The 15,044-nt window shown below is 40.5% G+C and overlaps 1 protein-coding gene across 5 annotated transcripts in view; it reads left to right on the top strand.

Moving 5' to 3' along the window:
• TMTC1 (transmembrane O-mannosyltransferase targeting cadherins 1) overlaps positions 1 to 13,790 on the top strand; it is a 224,026-nt gene extending 210,236 nt beyond the window's left edge. For 3 of the 5 annotated variants that reach the window (XM_036889221.2, XM_036889219.2, XM_036889217.2), the window contains 4 exons: positions 474 to 611; positions 1,935 to 2,057; positions 4,520 to 4,597; positions 8,795 to 13,790. In XM_036889221.2, the coding sequence (XP_036745116.2) occupies positions 474 to 611; positions 1,935 to 2,057; positions 4,520 to 4,597; positions 8,795 to 8,935 (480 nt within the window). In that variant the 3' untranslated portion in view covers positions 8,936 to 13,790. Of the gene's footprint in view, positions 1 to 473; positions 612 to 1,934; positions 2,058 to 2,192; positions 3,076 to 4,519; positions 4,598 to 6,633; positions 6,755 to 8,794 lie in introns of those variants that run through there. The other 2 variants (XM_036889218.2, XM_036889220.2) reach the window with 2 other exon arrangements.
• The last annotated feature ends 1,254 nt before the right edge of the window (positions 13,791 to 15,044 follow it).

Here is a 15,044-nt window from a genome sequence, read left to right as displayed (position 1 = left end):
AACCACAGTATGGTCATCAAATTCAGGAAAATTAATGTCAACCACATTTTTTATTTCAATTTTTGGATCATTACTCTTTTCCTTAGATTTGCAATAAATAAAATTTGTTATACACGGTTATAACAAATTGTTATCTTGTTATAAACACGCATCCTGTTGAAACCACAAGAAATAATTTCTCCTTTGACATATTTAGTCAACGTTTTAAAAATCCACTAGTCATTTCATTGGGTATCTTTGGTGTTCCCGCCATTCACGCACAGATGCAGGCACATATCTAAATAAATAAATAGAGAAACAAACAAGAAAAAAGTAAAACCTGTAAGCTGTGGTAACTCCTCCCTGTCTGGGAGTCCCAAATAGAAGTGAGTGCTTGTGTCAGGAGTGTTCCAGAAGGCCTCGACTCAGGGGCGCTTTATTTGACGAGGCAAGAGCAGAGCGTCCCCGAAGCCAGGGCCGGTGTGGTTTTGCAGGCCCAGGTTCTGGCCGTGATGGGTCAGACGAAAGAAGCTGAAAAGATGACCCATCACATTGTGTCCGAGGAGACTGGATGCCTGGAGTGCTACCGCCTGCTGTCAGCGATCTACAGCAAGCAGGAGCAGCATGACAAGGTAGAGAGGACACTGTTGGGGTTGTTTGGGTTCACAGGGAGCAGACGGGGTGCCCCTCAGTGATTCTGCAGTCTGCACATTTACAAGGCTGAGCAGTCCTGACTGCTGTCCATTGCCATCAGTTACCGTCTATGGATGCTTTTTGCAGATACCACTTAACTCCTAAGATATTCCCTTGCAGTAGTATTTTCTTGAGCTAAAGATTTTATGTGATACTATCTTAGTATTCAGCTAACTCTATAAAGGCTAGCATTTGAATGCTTTACCATTTCCATGTTCCTTCAAATATATTTTTTGTAGAATCCATATAGCAACACTTATGGCAGGTCAGTGACCCTGTGTTGCAACTATTACTGTTTATTTCCATTTTAAAAGTCATATAACCAGGAAATCTATGAACTGACTCAACAAAATATTTATTAAATGCCTGCCATATGCCAGACACTGCACTCAGCCCCAGGAATAACATGATATACAAACAAAAAAATCACTGCCTTTGTCATGGAGTTTACAGCAGAAGGGGAGCCGAGATCAAACGAGATGATGATCAAATGTACAATTATAGCTGTGCTCAGTAATGTTATGAAGAGTGACATGGTTCCCAACAAGCGAGGGCACTTGAGTGGCATGGAGGTTAGGTTCCCTGCAGAGTGATGTGAAGGTGAGGGCTGAGTGATGAATAGGAGTTCCTAGGGGGCAGTGAAGAGCATTCCAGGTAGGATAAAGCACACGCAAAGGCCCTGTGGCAGCCATGAATGGTCTCTGAGGGATGGCCATGGAGGAAGCAGGGAGTGATATGAAATGTGGCCACAGAGGTTTCTGGGGCTGAGACCCACCGGGCTTGGGTCCACTGGGACCAGAGCAAGGGTTTCACTCCTTATTGTGGGAGAACCTTTAGGGTTTTAAGGAGAAGAACAATAAGAGATGTGTACTTTGAAGAGCTCTCTGGCTGCAGGGGGTGGGGCATTGGGTGCTGGGGTAGAGTGGGCACCAGGGACCTGAAGTCCAGACGGACACATGGTCAGGGCAAAACAACCGACCCCAGATCTTGTTTCCTTTCAACTGTATCACACAACCTCCCTATAAAGTGATTCCAGGACATGTCATTGTCACTAATGTAAATGGGAAACCTGGAGTATAGGGATATTGATTTTTAGGGCCACATTATTTTTCAATGAACATCAGAGAGAGTGAAGGATGTGTTCTGACTGTGTTCACGACACCAGCTAATACATAAGGACAAAAAGTATACATTTTATTATTTAAGTTAGTTTTCCTTTATCAAATCTACATTTATTCTATCTTAATTTCAAACCTGTGCAGGCACTTGATGCTATAGACAAAGCTCTCCAGCTGAAACCAAAGGACCCCAAAGTCATCTCTGAACTTTTTTTCACAAAAGGAAACCAACTAAGAGAACAGAATCTTCTGAATAAAGCTTTTGAGGTATAAACACTTAATAAAATTATGTTATTAAATGTGTGGATTAAATTAATTATTAAACTTATTTATTAATGATTAGCTGTTTAAATAAATTATCAAATTATTAAACAAAATTAACTATTAAAATTAATCCCTCAGTCTTTCATGAAGCATATCCAGTACAATTTAAGATGATTGGCGTGTTTGTGGAGTGAATTTTCTGATTAATTAGTATGATGTTATACTTTCCACAACTGGACCTCTGGCTTTTGACTGTTCGGAGTTCCACGATGCCCGGGCACTGTTTTCTGGATGATCAGCTTCTGTCTGAAGCAGCCCCACATTTCCCCCTCACACCAGCTTCTCTCCGTGCCAGCCTGCACTGACCCTCTCTCCCAGCGGGACCCATGCCTGAAGAGCTTCGGGCACCGCCACGTGTCCCTGTAACGCCCTCGCGCTCTGCACCCCTCGCGGATTCCCTCTCATCTGCCAGTACCCAGCATGTGTCCTCCCTCAGGGAGCCCATCGGGACCTCCCTTCCCCTCCATGACCTCGTTCCCTCCCAACTCTTACAGCACTTAAGTGTCTGCACCAGTCGTCTGGAAGTGCCATATACTACATTACGTTGCTAGGTGTCTTTCTCTCTCCTCTCCCTTTTCCCTGCCACGCTGCCTCTGTGCACAAGCATGCGTGTGGTGTAGCTCCCAGTTAGATGGCACTTTTCTCTGTGGAAAGGGACTGCTTCCTTCTGTGCTCAGAGACATGGTATCTTGCATGTGAGGTGTTCGATATCCACAGCTTTCAAATAAAGTCTATACACAGTTGGAAATAATAAAGATACTACAAATCGAAATGTCAGACTTTTTCCTTGTACCTGATAAAGCCACAACTTGGAAGTAGTGAAGTTGTAAAATTATGCTAACTATATTATGGGAAGAGTAAAATTCCAAATAATATAACTGTTCTTGAAAATAAATAGTGAGTGGCTTTTAAAACACATGTAAAGACATTTGGAAAAAAACACCTTGAATGTGAACCCTTAAAACAGAATTGGTGTAATAGTTGAAGCAGACGTACATTTTTCTCTGCCCTGTGAACATTTTCAGTACTTTATAACTAACATGGCAATTTAATGATTAATGATAACTTGATTATGAGCATTTAATTTATAGATAGATTTACCTATACATTGTAATGGAAACAAAATATTTTCTAGTTGCTTGACCAGTGGATCAGATAATCATAAAGTGACTAGATTTATGAAGAGTAGGGCCATTGGCTTATAATAGTAGCTAAAATGTATTAGCATTTTTATGTATGATTCACATGTATTAAGTAATTTAATCTTCACAACAATATGTAAGACAGGCATGGTTACTGTCTCCATTTTACAGTTGAATAAACTGAGACTCAGAGGTTATGTAACTTGTTCAAAGTCACACAGAGGGTAAGTGATGGAGGTAGGATTTGAATCCATGTTCTTAATTTCTACCCTAAACTCCCATCTCTGTTGATTTAAATTAACCCGAGAGACACATCCTTCAAGTTTATTTAGCAGCTTTTTAAGGGAATACTTTCTTATTGTTTGCTTGTTTCTCCTAAAACTGAAGTAGAGGAGGGATGGACCAGATTCTGTTTACTTTATGGAGCTGTTCAGGGGATTCTTGCTAAGGAAAATAGCACAGAGCATTGAAATATACACACGGATACTTAGCTTTGTAATTGAAGGTAGCACTCTAAGCTGTTTGCTTCATTTAAGGTGATTGCCCTTAAAATCAAGACGTGGTGGTGAGCATGCCTCTGATGCTGCGTGCAAAATATTAAAAGAGGTTCTCACATTTATTACATTTAATGGGATTCATGTTTTCAGACTTGAGGGACAGGTAACTCTTTAAACATCTGAAGACCTTTCATATGGCAGGAGAAAAAGAAAGACTTTCTCATGATTAAAATGATCCCCTAGGAAAATAGATGTCCTAAAAAAGTAATGGCCATCGTGTCACTGCAAGAATTAGAGCATGGGATGTGTACCCAGATCAGTGACACCGCAGAAGGGGGTTCTCCACTAGGGCTAAGCTGTTTGGGAAACTGCTTGAAGATTCCGTGACTATATAAAGAAAAGTTTTCTTTAAAACTCCATTTATAGTGGAAAAAGCCAAAAAAGCCCAGTTTTCTTGCAGGTCAAGGCCAGCAGGAAATGATGCAAATAATAGAAATCACCCACGTTCCTCGCAGGCATCTTTGCTGTCTTCAAGTCCAAAGGTTAGCTCTGCAAGTAAATTACACAGTTCCATTTCCTCTACTTTAGAACCATCACCTTTGAAAAATAATAGAAATAAACGGGAACACCTGTGAACTAGTAGTGGCTGGTTCCATTGTATTAAACCATTTAGATTTTCACATATGAAGAAAGTGGTTTCTGCAGTCCTGTTGCGTTAAAGATGGGTTATCGTTTCCCAGCCTGAAGCTATTGCTTATGTATTTAGAGCTACAAAGCAGCCGTGGAACTGAATCCAGAACAAGCACAGGCCTGGATGAACATGGGTGGAATTCAGCACATCAAGGTAGGAGGATAATGCATTTCCATGTGAACTGGGTTTTCCTTTGTGTTTTGTCTGTCTTATCCCTCAAAAGCTTGAGAAACTGTTGTTAGTTTCTTCTTTGAGTGATTTGAATACCAAAAATATAGGTGTTTAAAAGGGAAATTAGCACAGTTTATGTTCACTTTGTATTAACAAGATATTAAATATAAAGTCATTTTAAAAATGAATATATAAATTACATGACTTCACTTAACACAGAGAATATATGTACCTAAGAGAAGTATCTGCATATAGCAAATGTAATTAGCTTATGTGAACTAAATCTTGTTGGAGCTTAGTGTAGCTTACTTTCTTGCAATTTAACGTACATCAGAATTAATGTGTTCCTTTAAATATTACTTCCCTGTTTCTTATATTGATGTATCTTTTACTCCCTGACGTTTTACTGAAAAACAGGGTTGTTTGTTTGAAAAAAAAAAAAGCTACCTTTGAGTGAATCATTGAAAATGATCTTTGGGGGCCCTCTAGGCTATAACTAATGAAATCAAAGATTGACCATCATTCATTCACACATCGACTTGACAAACATTTATGGGGAAGCTTCTGTGTGCCAGGTACTCTTTTAGGCACTGGGAATATAGCAATGAACAATTAAGACAAAAATTCCTGTCCTCTTGGAGCTAGAATCCTAGTAGAGGGGAGACAAGCAATAAATAAGCACATACATGCATACCTACATACATAAAATATATCAGATGGTGATAGGTGCTATGGAGAAAAAAAGATGATAGGGTGTGCCAGAGGTAAGGGCTGAAATTTTAAAGTAATGTAGTTAGGGAAGGCCTCAGTTAAAAAGTGACATTTGAGCAGAAAGCTGAAGGAAGCAAGCCACCCGGCAAAATACAGAACGAGCATGTGCAAAGGTCCTGAGGTGCAAGAGTACTGGCTGTGTTTGGAGAATAGGGAAGAGACACTGGGATGAAATAGGAGAAGCTGGATCAGAGAGGTCACAGGGAAGATCATGAAGGGCCTTAAGGGAACTGTAGGGTCTTTGGCTTTTATGCCATGCCAAATGAGTTGGGGCCCGTGGAGGACTTTGGGCAGAAAAATGCCATGGTCTGACATATTCTGACATGTTTTTAAAGGATCACGCTTGTTTAGCTAATTACTTTCAGGCTTCTATCAATATGCTGATAACATGGCAATTTAGTGATAAAAATTAAAACAAGGTCTAGTAGGGTTTACTATTGAGTGGAAACTGGTCACTCTCAGAAACACAACAAAACAAACAGGTAACCCATGACTACATAGCTGGGAGGGGCTACGGTGATAGTTACTGGCAGCAGTGACCTCACAGAGGACCATAAACGGTGAATCCAAGCGTGACATTTATCAGAGCAGAATATCCTGAGCTCTGATCTTAGTGGTCATCTGGGGTGGCCAGCAACATCCAGTTGGGAAAACATAGAATGAACTTCCTTTTAAAATAGTAATATCATTCAAAATATTTAAAAATTATGCTAAGTAGTTATATTTTAAAATAATATGCTCAGTATTGTCTAGATGGAATGCACCTGCATTTAAAGCAATGGATTCTATTGTCAGTTAGAAAAGGTACAATAAATACACTAAAGACTTTTCAAAAAAGTCTGGAAATAAGAGAGAAAATAGTATATTTACTTAACTCTTTCAGATTAACAAGTGAACCTATTGCTTTAAACCTGGAGGTTCTTCCCCTGAGAAGGTGTGTGGAGATTGAAGAGGGATCTATTGAGTGTATTGTTTTAAGATGTAGTGAACTCACCGGCTAAAAATTGGTTCACCCTATTTTTCATCATTGTGGACATCATGGATTAGGTTGAACAGTATAAAATTGCCATGTTTACAGTTTAAAACTGGTGTAATATCAGTGAATTCATGTGGTGCAATCCAATATAAATACACAGTCTGGGCACAGGCTTGGATGTGGTCATTGTGACGCAACCATTAGGATGCAGGATTGTCACCTATATCAGCCTGAAAGAACAACCGTTGACCTTCTGTCTTTGCAATGCCAGGTGGTGTGTGCATCAGGCCGTGTTATCCCGTTCCTGGCTTCACTCGTTCCCCACGCCTGGGTGCAGCTTAAGCACTGAGGGCCAGGAGAGGTTGCGAGCTGGAATAAGGCTCTGCAAGGAGGTGACTTGAAGAGATGAGGAGAAGGGAGTTGTCTCTTGCTCACACTATTTTGATATAAAAGATGACCATTTTTATGAAGTTTTATAAAGGAGAAGTGATGGGTCAAAAAAGCTAAATTACATTGTTCAGAATCAAAGAGTTGCATCAGTGGGGCCATAACACGACTCACTATGATCTGTACTCCTTTGTGACATCAGTATACGTTTTCTAGAATGGTGCTGTCCAATAGAACTTTCTGCAATGAGGGAAATGTTTTATATCTGTGGTGCCCAAGTCAAGTGACCTTTAGCCCCACGGAGCTATTGGGTACTTGAAATGTGGTTAGTACAATGGAGCAGCTGAATTCTTAATCATAATTTAAATTTAAGTAGACAGGTGATTGGTGGCTATCATAGTAGATAGCGTATTCAGAAATAAGACAAGATAGTTCAGATTGCCTACATAGCATCTCAGAATTAAGGACCTCGAACTAAGGGATGTAACTTTTTTCTTAATAAGGCTTCCAATCTAGTCAAGAAAATAGTAATTTGAGGAAGAGAAAATAACTCTGATTAGATTTTGTATGAAAGGACAGAGAAAGCTGGTGATCAGATAATGAGATCAAGGCACCGGGCTGAGGCTTAAATTTAGAGAAAACTCTTGGTTTGACAATTTCAAGATCAGCTGCCGTGGAAATGTATTTGGAGAGCACCGAGAGCTGCAGACACCTGCTTGTCCGCATGAATGTGCTTAAGCTTCATGAGCTTCCAAAGACACTTGGAAGGTACATGCTTACATTGAAAATACAATCATTTAATATGGCAAACCCAGGTCCTCACTTTTTCAGAATTCTCTTTAGCCTCTTATCAGAATCAGTGTTAATAATTGGAAATGTTTTCATTTGTTCACACACCAGAGCCTGGTTTCCCAAACGTACAAGCTCCTGTTCTGTCATTTCTACCCTTCTTCTCGACAATATGGCAGCTGAATACTATAAGAAATGGACAGCGTTTACAGAGCCTGGATGGTCATTTAAAAGTAGCAATGATGATAACAGCGACGGTATCAGATTAAGTGCTCAGTGCATGTCAGACGGTGTCTCAGATAATTCGGCACCAGTAAATAGTAGTTGCCATTTTCTGCACTGTACTGTCACGGTGAGAGATACCATTTGATGGAAATTTAGAGAGTAACAAGTTTTCATCCACATGGAGCTGTAACTTACAATAAAGTAGAGCAAATTCTTTGTTTTTTGGAATAGAGAGAACTCAGTCATAGTCTGAGACTTGGTAGGACATAGATCTGAAAGATGGTGGAGCAAATAAGGAAGGTGATACATTTAATGGCAGAAAAGGGGATGGAAAAATGTTAATAATTGAAATGTACTCACCAAGGACCATCTGGGACACCTGGTTTTCCAGCTGGGGAGTCACTGAAATAAAGCACATCAGGGCCAGCAGAAGGTGGAGACCTTTATCAGGTCAGGAGTGACCTGCCTTCCCTCCTGCTTTAGAGTATCCAGCAGGTACATATTGTCACACACCTTGAGTATTGGGTAAATTTGACTGCATATTCTTATCAGTTTCCATTTTATAAAAACTTACATTTACATTAAAGCCTTATTAGGCAAAAGTCTTTTATGTTTTAAGTTGAAGATTAGAATTAAAACTCCCGCTAGTGCGTAGGCTTAGTGGATTCTTAAACTATGGCATCATTGTTACTCTTGCCAGGGTTCCTGGTAAACTGGGCCAGAAGGTCTGTTTCTTAGCGTCGGAGAATGTGTTCTGATAGATCAGAATATAGTTGTCCCCCTATTATATTTAGTACACATGGTGTGGGGGTCACGGGGAGAAGAGCGTAGCACAGAGAAGGGACATAGTGGATCTGTGGCATCTTGCTGCACTGATGGTCAGTGACTGCATTGGGGTAGGGTGGGGACTTGATAATATGGGTAACTGTAGTAACCACATTATTTTTTCATGTGAAACCTTCATAAGAGTGTATATCAATAATACCTTAATAAAATAAGAATATAGTTGTCCCCTTTCTTTTCTCCCACAGGGAAATTATGTGTCTGCACGAGCTTATTATGAGAGAGCCTTACAGCTGGTTCCAGACAGCAAACTGCTACAGGAAAACCTCGCCAAATTGGACCGCCTGGAAAAACGATTACAAGAAATTCGAGAAAAGGATCAACTGTAGCAGCATTTGACCCAGTCTCAAGGGACGGCGCCAGTGCCTCTGGCTAAGGAGGAAGTGGCGGAAGCCTTGCTCACGTATCATCAGGAACTCAACCAGTGAAGCTTTCCCCTCATGCGAGCTTGGGGGGTGCGACTGGGACAGGTGGTGACCCTGTGCTGAGGGACTTGTATTTCCACAGGAGACAAGAAGACCAAGCGCGCTGGAGGTGTGAGGGGGAAAGAGAACAAGTCTTACACCTTTGACAGGTTGTTGTTGGCTTTCATTCCAGATTTCCCTTTATATATTTCCCTGCTTTTCCAAGCTGGAAATCTGATTCCATCTCTTAGTGTGGGCTTTGATGTCCCAGAAATACAGATGCTTGAACTCTATAGTGCAAAGCATCTCTTCTTGATGAGATGAGATATTTCAAAGAGGAGAAATCTGGGATAAGCCCCTAGGGAATTCTAAAAAGAGGTGGCTCATTTAGTTCTGCAGAACCAGAAATGAGTGTCTAAAAGTTTTTGTAGAACCTTCTAGAACATGTGGGGAAAGGGCTCTTGTTAAGTGAGCTTTATCTAATGGCCCCCTAAAGGTATTGCTAGAACCCTGTTGAAGAGTAAATTAAATTCCACTTTGGTGCAAGCTTTCCCCTTTGCCTAATGTGTCACAGAGTAAGCTTCTAGAATTGTGTGGATATTCTTATCCCTAGAGGAAAATCGAGGATCTTGGTACCCCTAATTCTTCATGAAAATATTTAAGACTATTTTAATTTTATTACAAGTATTACTAGAGTAGCTGTTCCCGCTCTACAATTTCAGAAGTGCTTTTAAAATCATAAACGTTTCTGCCTCCAAATATATTGTTATTTTGGTGGAGAAAAGAAATAGTATATTCTACATGAGAAATATTAAAGCTATTAACTGAGAGAAATGTTCTACTTTATTATCTTAACATTCAGACATCCTGAGATTTATTATTTTTTTGAAAAAGATATTTAACTGTTGAGAAATCTTTACAATATATCACAAAGATCTCATAGAGTCTAAATAGATGGAAAGGGAGCTCTATTGATTTGTCTTCCTGGGCTTAGTGAGAATTCTGTGCATCGAACCCTAGTTATGGAAACTCAGAATTCTTAGTTCTGGGTATGTAATTTTTGGAGCTTTTATGGAGAACACTCAAAAAATCTAGGAAAAAAGTTTAAATTCATAATTTTAAATATATATATTTATATTTAAAAGATAGGGATGGCAAAGTTGAACTTAAAATTTGACATTTGTTTCTTAGCATTATTTATTCATAACTTATAAACTATTTAATATATGTCTGCACACACATTTTCTTCTCTACCTAGTGGTTTTAATTGCAGCTTTCAAAACTGATCATACAAAAATTATAAATCTAAGTTACAAAGTAGTTGAGTCTTAGCCCCTCAAAAAATGTGTATTGATTATTCACTTGCTAAAGATAAAGAAATTAGGAGTCAGCCCTCTGTGCTTGAGGTCATATATTTGGAATTGAACAAATCGGAACACCTGAGACGTTGGCCATCGTCAAACTTTTTTTTTTTTTAAACCTGCTCTGGGCAGTACTGTTCATGGTGCTGAGCCGGGAGTCATAGAGATGCGTCAGCCTGGAGGCATGGAGTCAATCACACAGGCCCAGGCGAGGGCAGGGTAAAAAGCCTTGTCTTCTCAACTCAGTGTCAGGAAGCGCTGCCCCTCTCTTGTGTCTTTGTCAAGGTAAGTGTAGGTGAAAGGAAGGGAAACCTCCTTGGAAAGGGGTGATGTGAGGGCTCTTTTAAATGCAAACAATTACGGAATTTGAGTTAGCGTACGTGTGCTTGTCTGCATCAATAATGTTTATATATTACCATTATAATCCTCTGCTAATGCCTTTTAATGTCATATATCATAAATTTATCCAAAATGTTATTAAAATAGTTTTTTTCCTTCCAGAATTATACTTGTATAGTCCTAAGGCCCAGACGTGTACTATAGTGCTTACAATAAAGTAACCAGCCCACCCCCAAATGGAAACACAGGTAGCCTAGCTAAAAACAGTATCTAGAACTTTAATCCCAATTTTTAAGAATGATCTGTAACCAGAACTCAAGCTTAGAAAGTGAATGGAAAAAACTGAGCCCCAAATTTTGAAAAGCAATTATGCCTTAATTGAAGTGCTGCTAAAGGTAGGAGAGGACATTCGGTAGGATAATACAGATTTATGGCCTAAAAGTTCCTGAAAAAAAAAAAGGGTCATGTGGACTTCAGGAGACTTTATGCCTTCTGGGTGCTTTTCTCTCCCTCTGTCTCTGTCTGTCCCTTTCTCTACTTGTCTTCCTCCCTCCATTCCACTCCCCCTCTCCCTCCTTATCTCTTTTTTGTCACTCTGTCTCCTGTCTGCTCACATCTCTTTGAACATAACAGTAACACTGTTGATTGGATCGGGTATTTCTGTCTTGTGTTCGTACCTTCACTGAGATGTGGCCAGTGGAATAGCTTTCATAGTTGAATTGTGCCTACAAGAAAATAAACCACGTGTTATTTTTCAAAGACATTAGGTGTATTTTATAACTTTTTATTTGTTCTTGTAACATGAAATAACTGGGTAATTTGTCCTTACCAAATTAAAACAGGAGTGCCCCGGTTAGTCGTGGGGATGGACCCCGGTCGCCCTTAATGAAAGCATGTTGGCGCGTGGGCTGGTAGCCCCTTCCGAGCTGGAACTGCACAGCCAGCTTCGGGGATGTGCGCCCCTCAGGGCCTTGCCCTCAGAAGCCCCTCGTGCTTGGTTGAATGCTCTGCCTCAAGTTCTTAAGGTATTATTTTTGAACAAGGGGTCCCGCAATTCCGCTTTGCACTGGGTCCTTAACTAGGCCCTGAGGACAAGACAGGAGTCGCTTTAGTGTGTCTGAACACTTGATCCAGTGATCAGAGTTTCACGGGAGTGTGTCTCTGAGCAGCACGTGCTGTTTTTATCTCCGCTACACGTTGAGTTCCTTGCGTACATATATCCCCATCTTGCTGCCAATCTTTCTAACCTGTTCTTCCATCCTACCTAGAGCCAATTCTCCTTGCCTTCAAAGTCCCCGATAATGGCAGTCCTTTAACATGTCCTTTGACATAGGGGCCATACGAATGGCTTTGCAAATATATTTCAACCTTCAGAATCATTCAGGATTTTTTAAATGATTCATGTTTTCAATCTGTTGATGGTATTCATAAAACATGGTTCGATGATGTAACATAAGTGAACTAGACCAAAGATAACCTTAGAGGGAAAGGAAGTTTCATGAATCCTGAGATAGATTTTTTGGGGTTTGTTTTCTTTGAAGTCTATCACAAAACAAAGAGGATCACCAGCAGTTTAATTCCAGCTCCCAGTCGTACTTGGCAGCCCTGCACCAGCTTCTGGTGCTCCTAACAGGTAGCACCCACTTGATGCAGGGTTTTGCAGTGGCTGTACAAATGCTCCTATGCAGCTGCTTTTCAACAAGACTCATTGAGAAAATCCAAGGCTTTCTAAACCCACCTACAAATACTGTAAGTTGATGGGGAATAAAAATAAGTGTGTGGTTTCTTATTGTCCCTAGTAAACATTGCAGGCCCCTCAGGCAGAAAAGCTGCATTCAGCTGATAGTTGAGATCTATTCCCTCACACAATGGGGCTCTCAACCCTGGCTGGACTTTAGGATTTTTATGATTATTCTTGAAATTTTGATGTAAAAGCAAAATATGTTGGACCGTTCTAAAAATAGCACTTCCCTCGTTGGTGTTGTTTGTAGTAGCCCTATAACTTAAGGAGAAGAAATAAAGAGCAACCAAAGGAATGTTTTAATATCAGTAAAATAAAATGGCACAACAGAATTGATGCCATTCATATCTGCCCATTGGCTCATATAAAAATGTTCCATTTAATCACCAAAGATCTTTTAATAGAAGCCTTTAGGGCATGTAGCCCCATAAAATCTATACCCTTCATGATATGTAGTTATTACCAGTTTCTAAGTTTAGACTACCATTCACTCCCCAAACTGGAAAGATGTGTCTGTGTGCAGAAATCCAGGAGTTCCTTCTCATTCTCAGTGGATGTATTTGTATCACGTTTGGAAGATTCCAGTGTGCATTAGTCCTTTTGAGGCAGTCTGGGTGGTCCACAGGAGGGGTGACCCAGTCCAAGGAGCAGGAGATCGGGTTCTAGTCCTGCTCTGCTGCAAGGAGCTGCCTTACCCTGCGCAGGTGACCAGTATCTCGGTCTGTTTATCACCTGGTCAAGGACTGGTTAGTTCTGTGGAATTGTCAAGCTCTAGGAGTCCCCTAAAACTAGCCTGAGAGCCCTCTACATCTAAAGAGATACCTGATAAATGTTGCCCTTTGTTTTAGAAATTCTTAAGATAATCACACCAAAACACATTAAAAGTAAATGCACCGCCCAGGTGCTTTAACTTGGCAGGGGAAACTACTCTGAATTTTGCAGTCTTGTGCACATAAAAATTAGTGGTTTTGTTGTGATTACTGAGGGGAAAAGAAAACATTTTTTAAAATTTCCTCCTAAGGCACTAGAATATCTGTAGAAGCCACGGCTTGCTTTTATAATGTGGAGATCATTTACCTTGCTGTGACTCACCCTAATCTCTCCTTTTGTCAGGGAGAAATGATTTTTACATTGTGTTCTTTGTTCATAATTCTTTTATTTTGTACTTTGATCTGTTGTATATAACTGTACATTTCTGTTAACTTTTGCTGTGCCAGTTAGAAATATATCTCCCATAAAGTATTTCGTCCATTTAAGTCAGTTTATGTATACTTTGCCTAGGTCCTTCCAAATAAAGTTTATGTAAATGTCTATTTTATATAAAATATAATGAAAATAATCATGTCGTTTCAGTCTCTCAAGTGCTCCGTGGTTAATACCCATTGAAATCCATGTCTCCAGTAGGTGTTGCCCTTAAAAATAAGAAAGACCAGCCTCCTGCCCTTATTCATCCATTCATGGCATCTTCCTGTGTGTTTCGTGGTAGCTCTTTCCCATACCCCACGATCCTGCTTCAGTCCTCGCCTGTTCCAGATCTCCTCCCCTCATCTCGCTGAGTAGATGCCTTCACCTCCTTCTTCAGAGTAAATAAAAGGTAGAAAACAAATGTCCCCTCAATGTCCTGCACCCATCTACACACTTACCTGCTAGAGAAGAGGGCCTGAGGCTCTGGGTTTTGCCTCGTGGTATCTTCATTCCATCCCTTCACCTCTTTCTTTTTCATCTTTCACGTCTTCCTTCTGGATCCTCCTGTCAGTTCTCTCCTATTTTAAAACACATACACAGGAAACCACCATCAAAAGCATCTGGGGAAAAACATCCTTCCTGTATTCCTGTTCATCGCTAGCTACTACCACATCTCCTGCCCTTCACAGCCAAACGGAATGACCTGCCTTCCTGCATTCTTTGTCCCTCCATCCTTCACGTTCCCGCTGCATCAGTGATCTCTGTTCCTGCAAGAGACACGCAACCTGTAGGACTGCTGTCTCCTGAGGTCACCAACAGTCCCCTTAGTGCTGAATCCTAGGCCTTGTGGGACTTTGGAGAGGGTTCTAGAGTTAGACCAGTAGTTTCATAGGAATGGAGAAACTCATTTTTTACACAAACATTTCCCCGTAATTTGCTCATTGCTCATGGGTTAGTCACCTAACACTCCTGGTTTTACGGCTATCCTTAAACAGTTGGGAGTTCCATCAGGAGTCTTGGAGGGCCCTCAGTAGCAGATGGTCACCCTGTACAAATGAAAATATGTTCATATCAAAGGCAGATTATCCATACATAACAAACCCAACCTGGGATTGTCCAGCCCACTCTGCCCTTCCTTGACATCTTTTCTAAAGTGTTTTTTTTTCACCTTAAATAAGAGAATACTTCCATTTGGACTGTTCAACATTGCCACAAACTCAACTTACTAGCAAATTTAAATCTAAAACCAAGGAACTGGCTGTTGGGTATTATGCAATTCGTATTTCCTGGCTCTTTTCCTGTTTTAATGGAAAGGCGTTTCATAAGGGGGTTCAGTCCTCTGGGTAGAAGAACAAGGCTCACCTGAGGCTGTGAGTTTTGAACTCTGCAAAGAAAGGGAGCTGCCCTG

Source organism: Manis pentadactyla, chromosome 14, assembly GCF_030020395.1.
Source record: "Manis pentadactyla isolate mManPen7 chromosome 14, mManPen7.hap1, whole genome shotgun sequence".
Lineage (NCBI taxonomy): Eukaryota > Metazoa > Chordata > Mammalia > Pholidota > Manidae > Manis > Manis pentadactyla.
The sequence above is the reverse complement of the archived record's forward strand: the minus strand, read 5'-3'. Positions and strand labels throughout refer to the sequence as shown.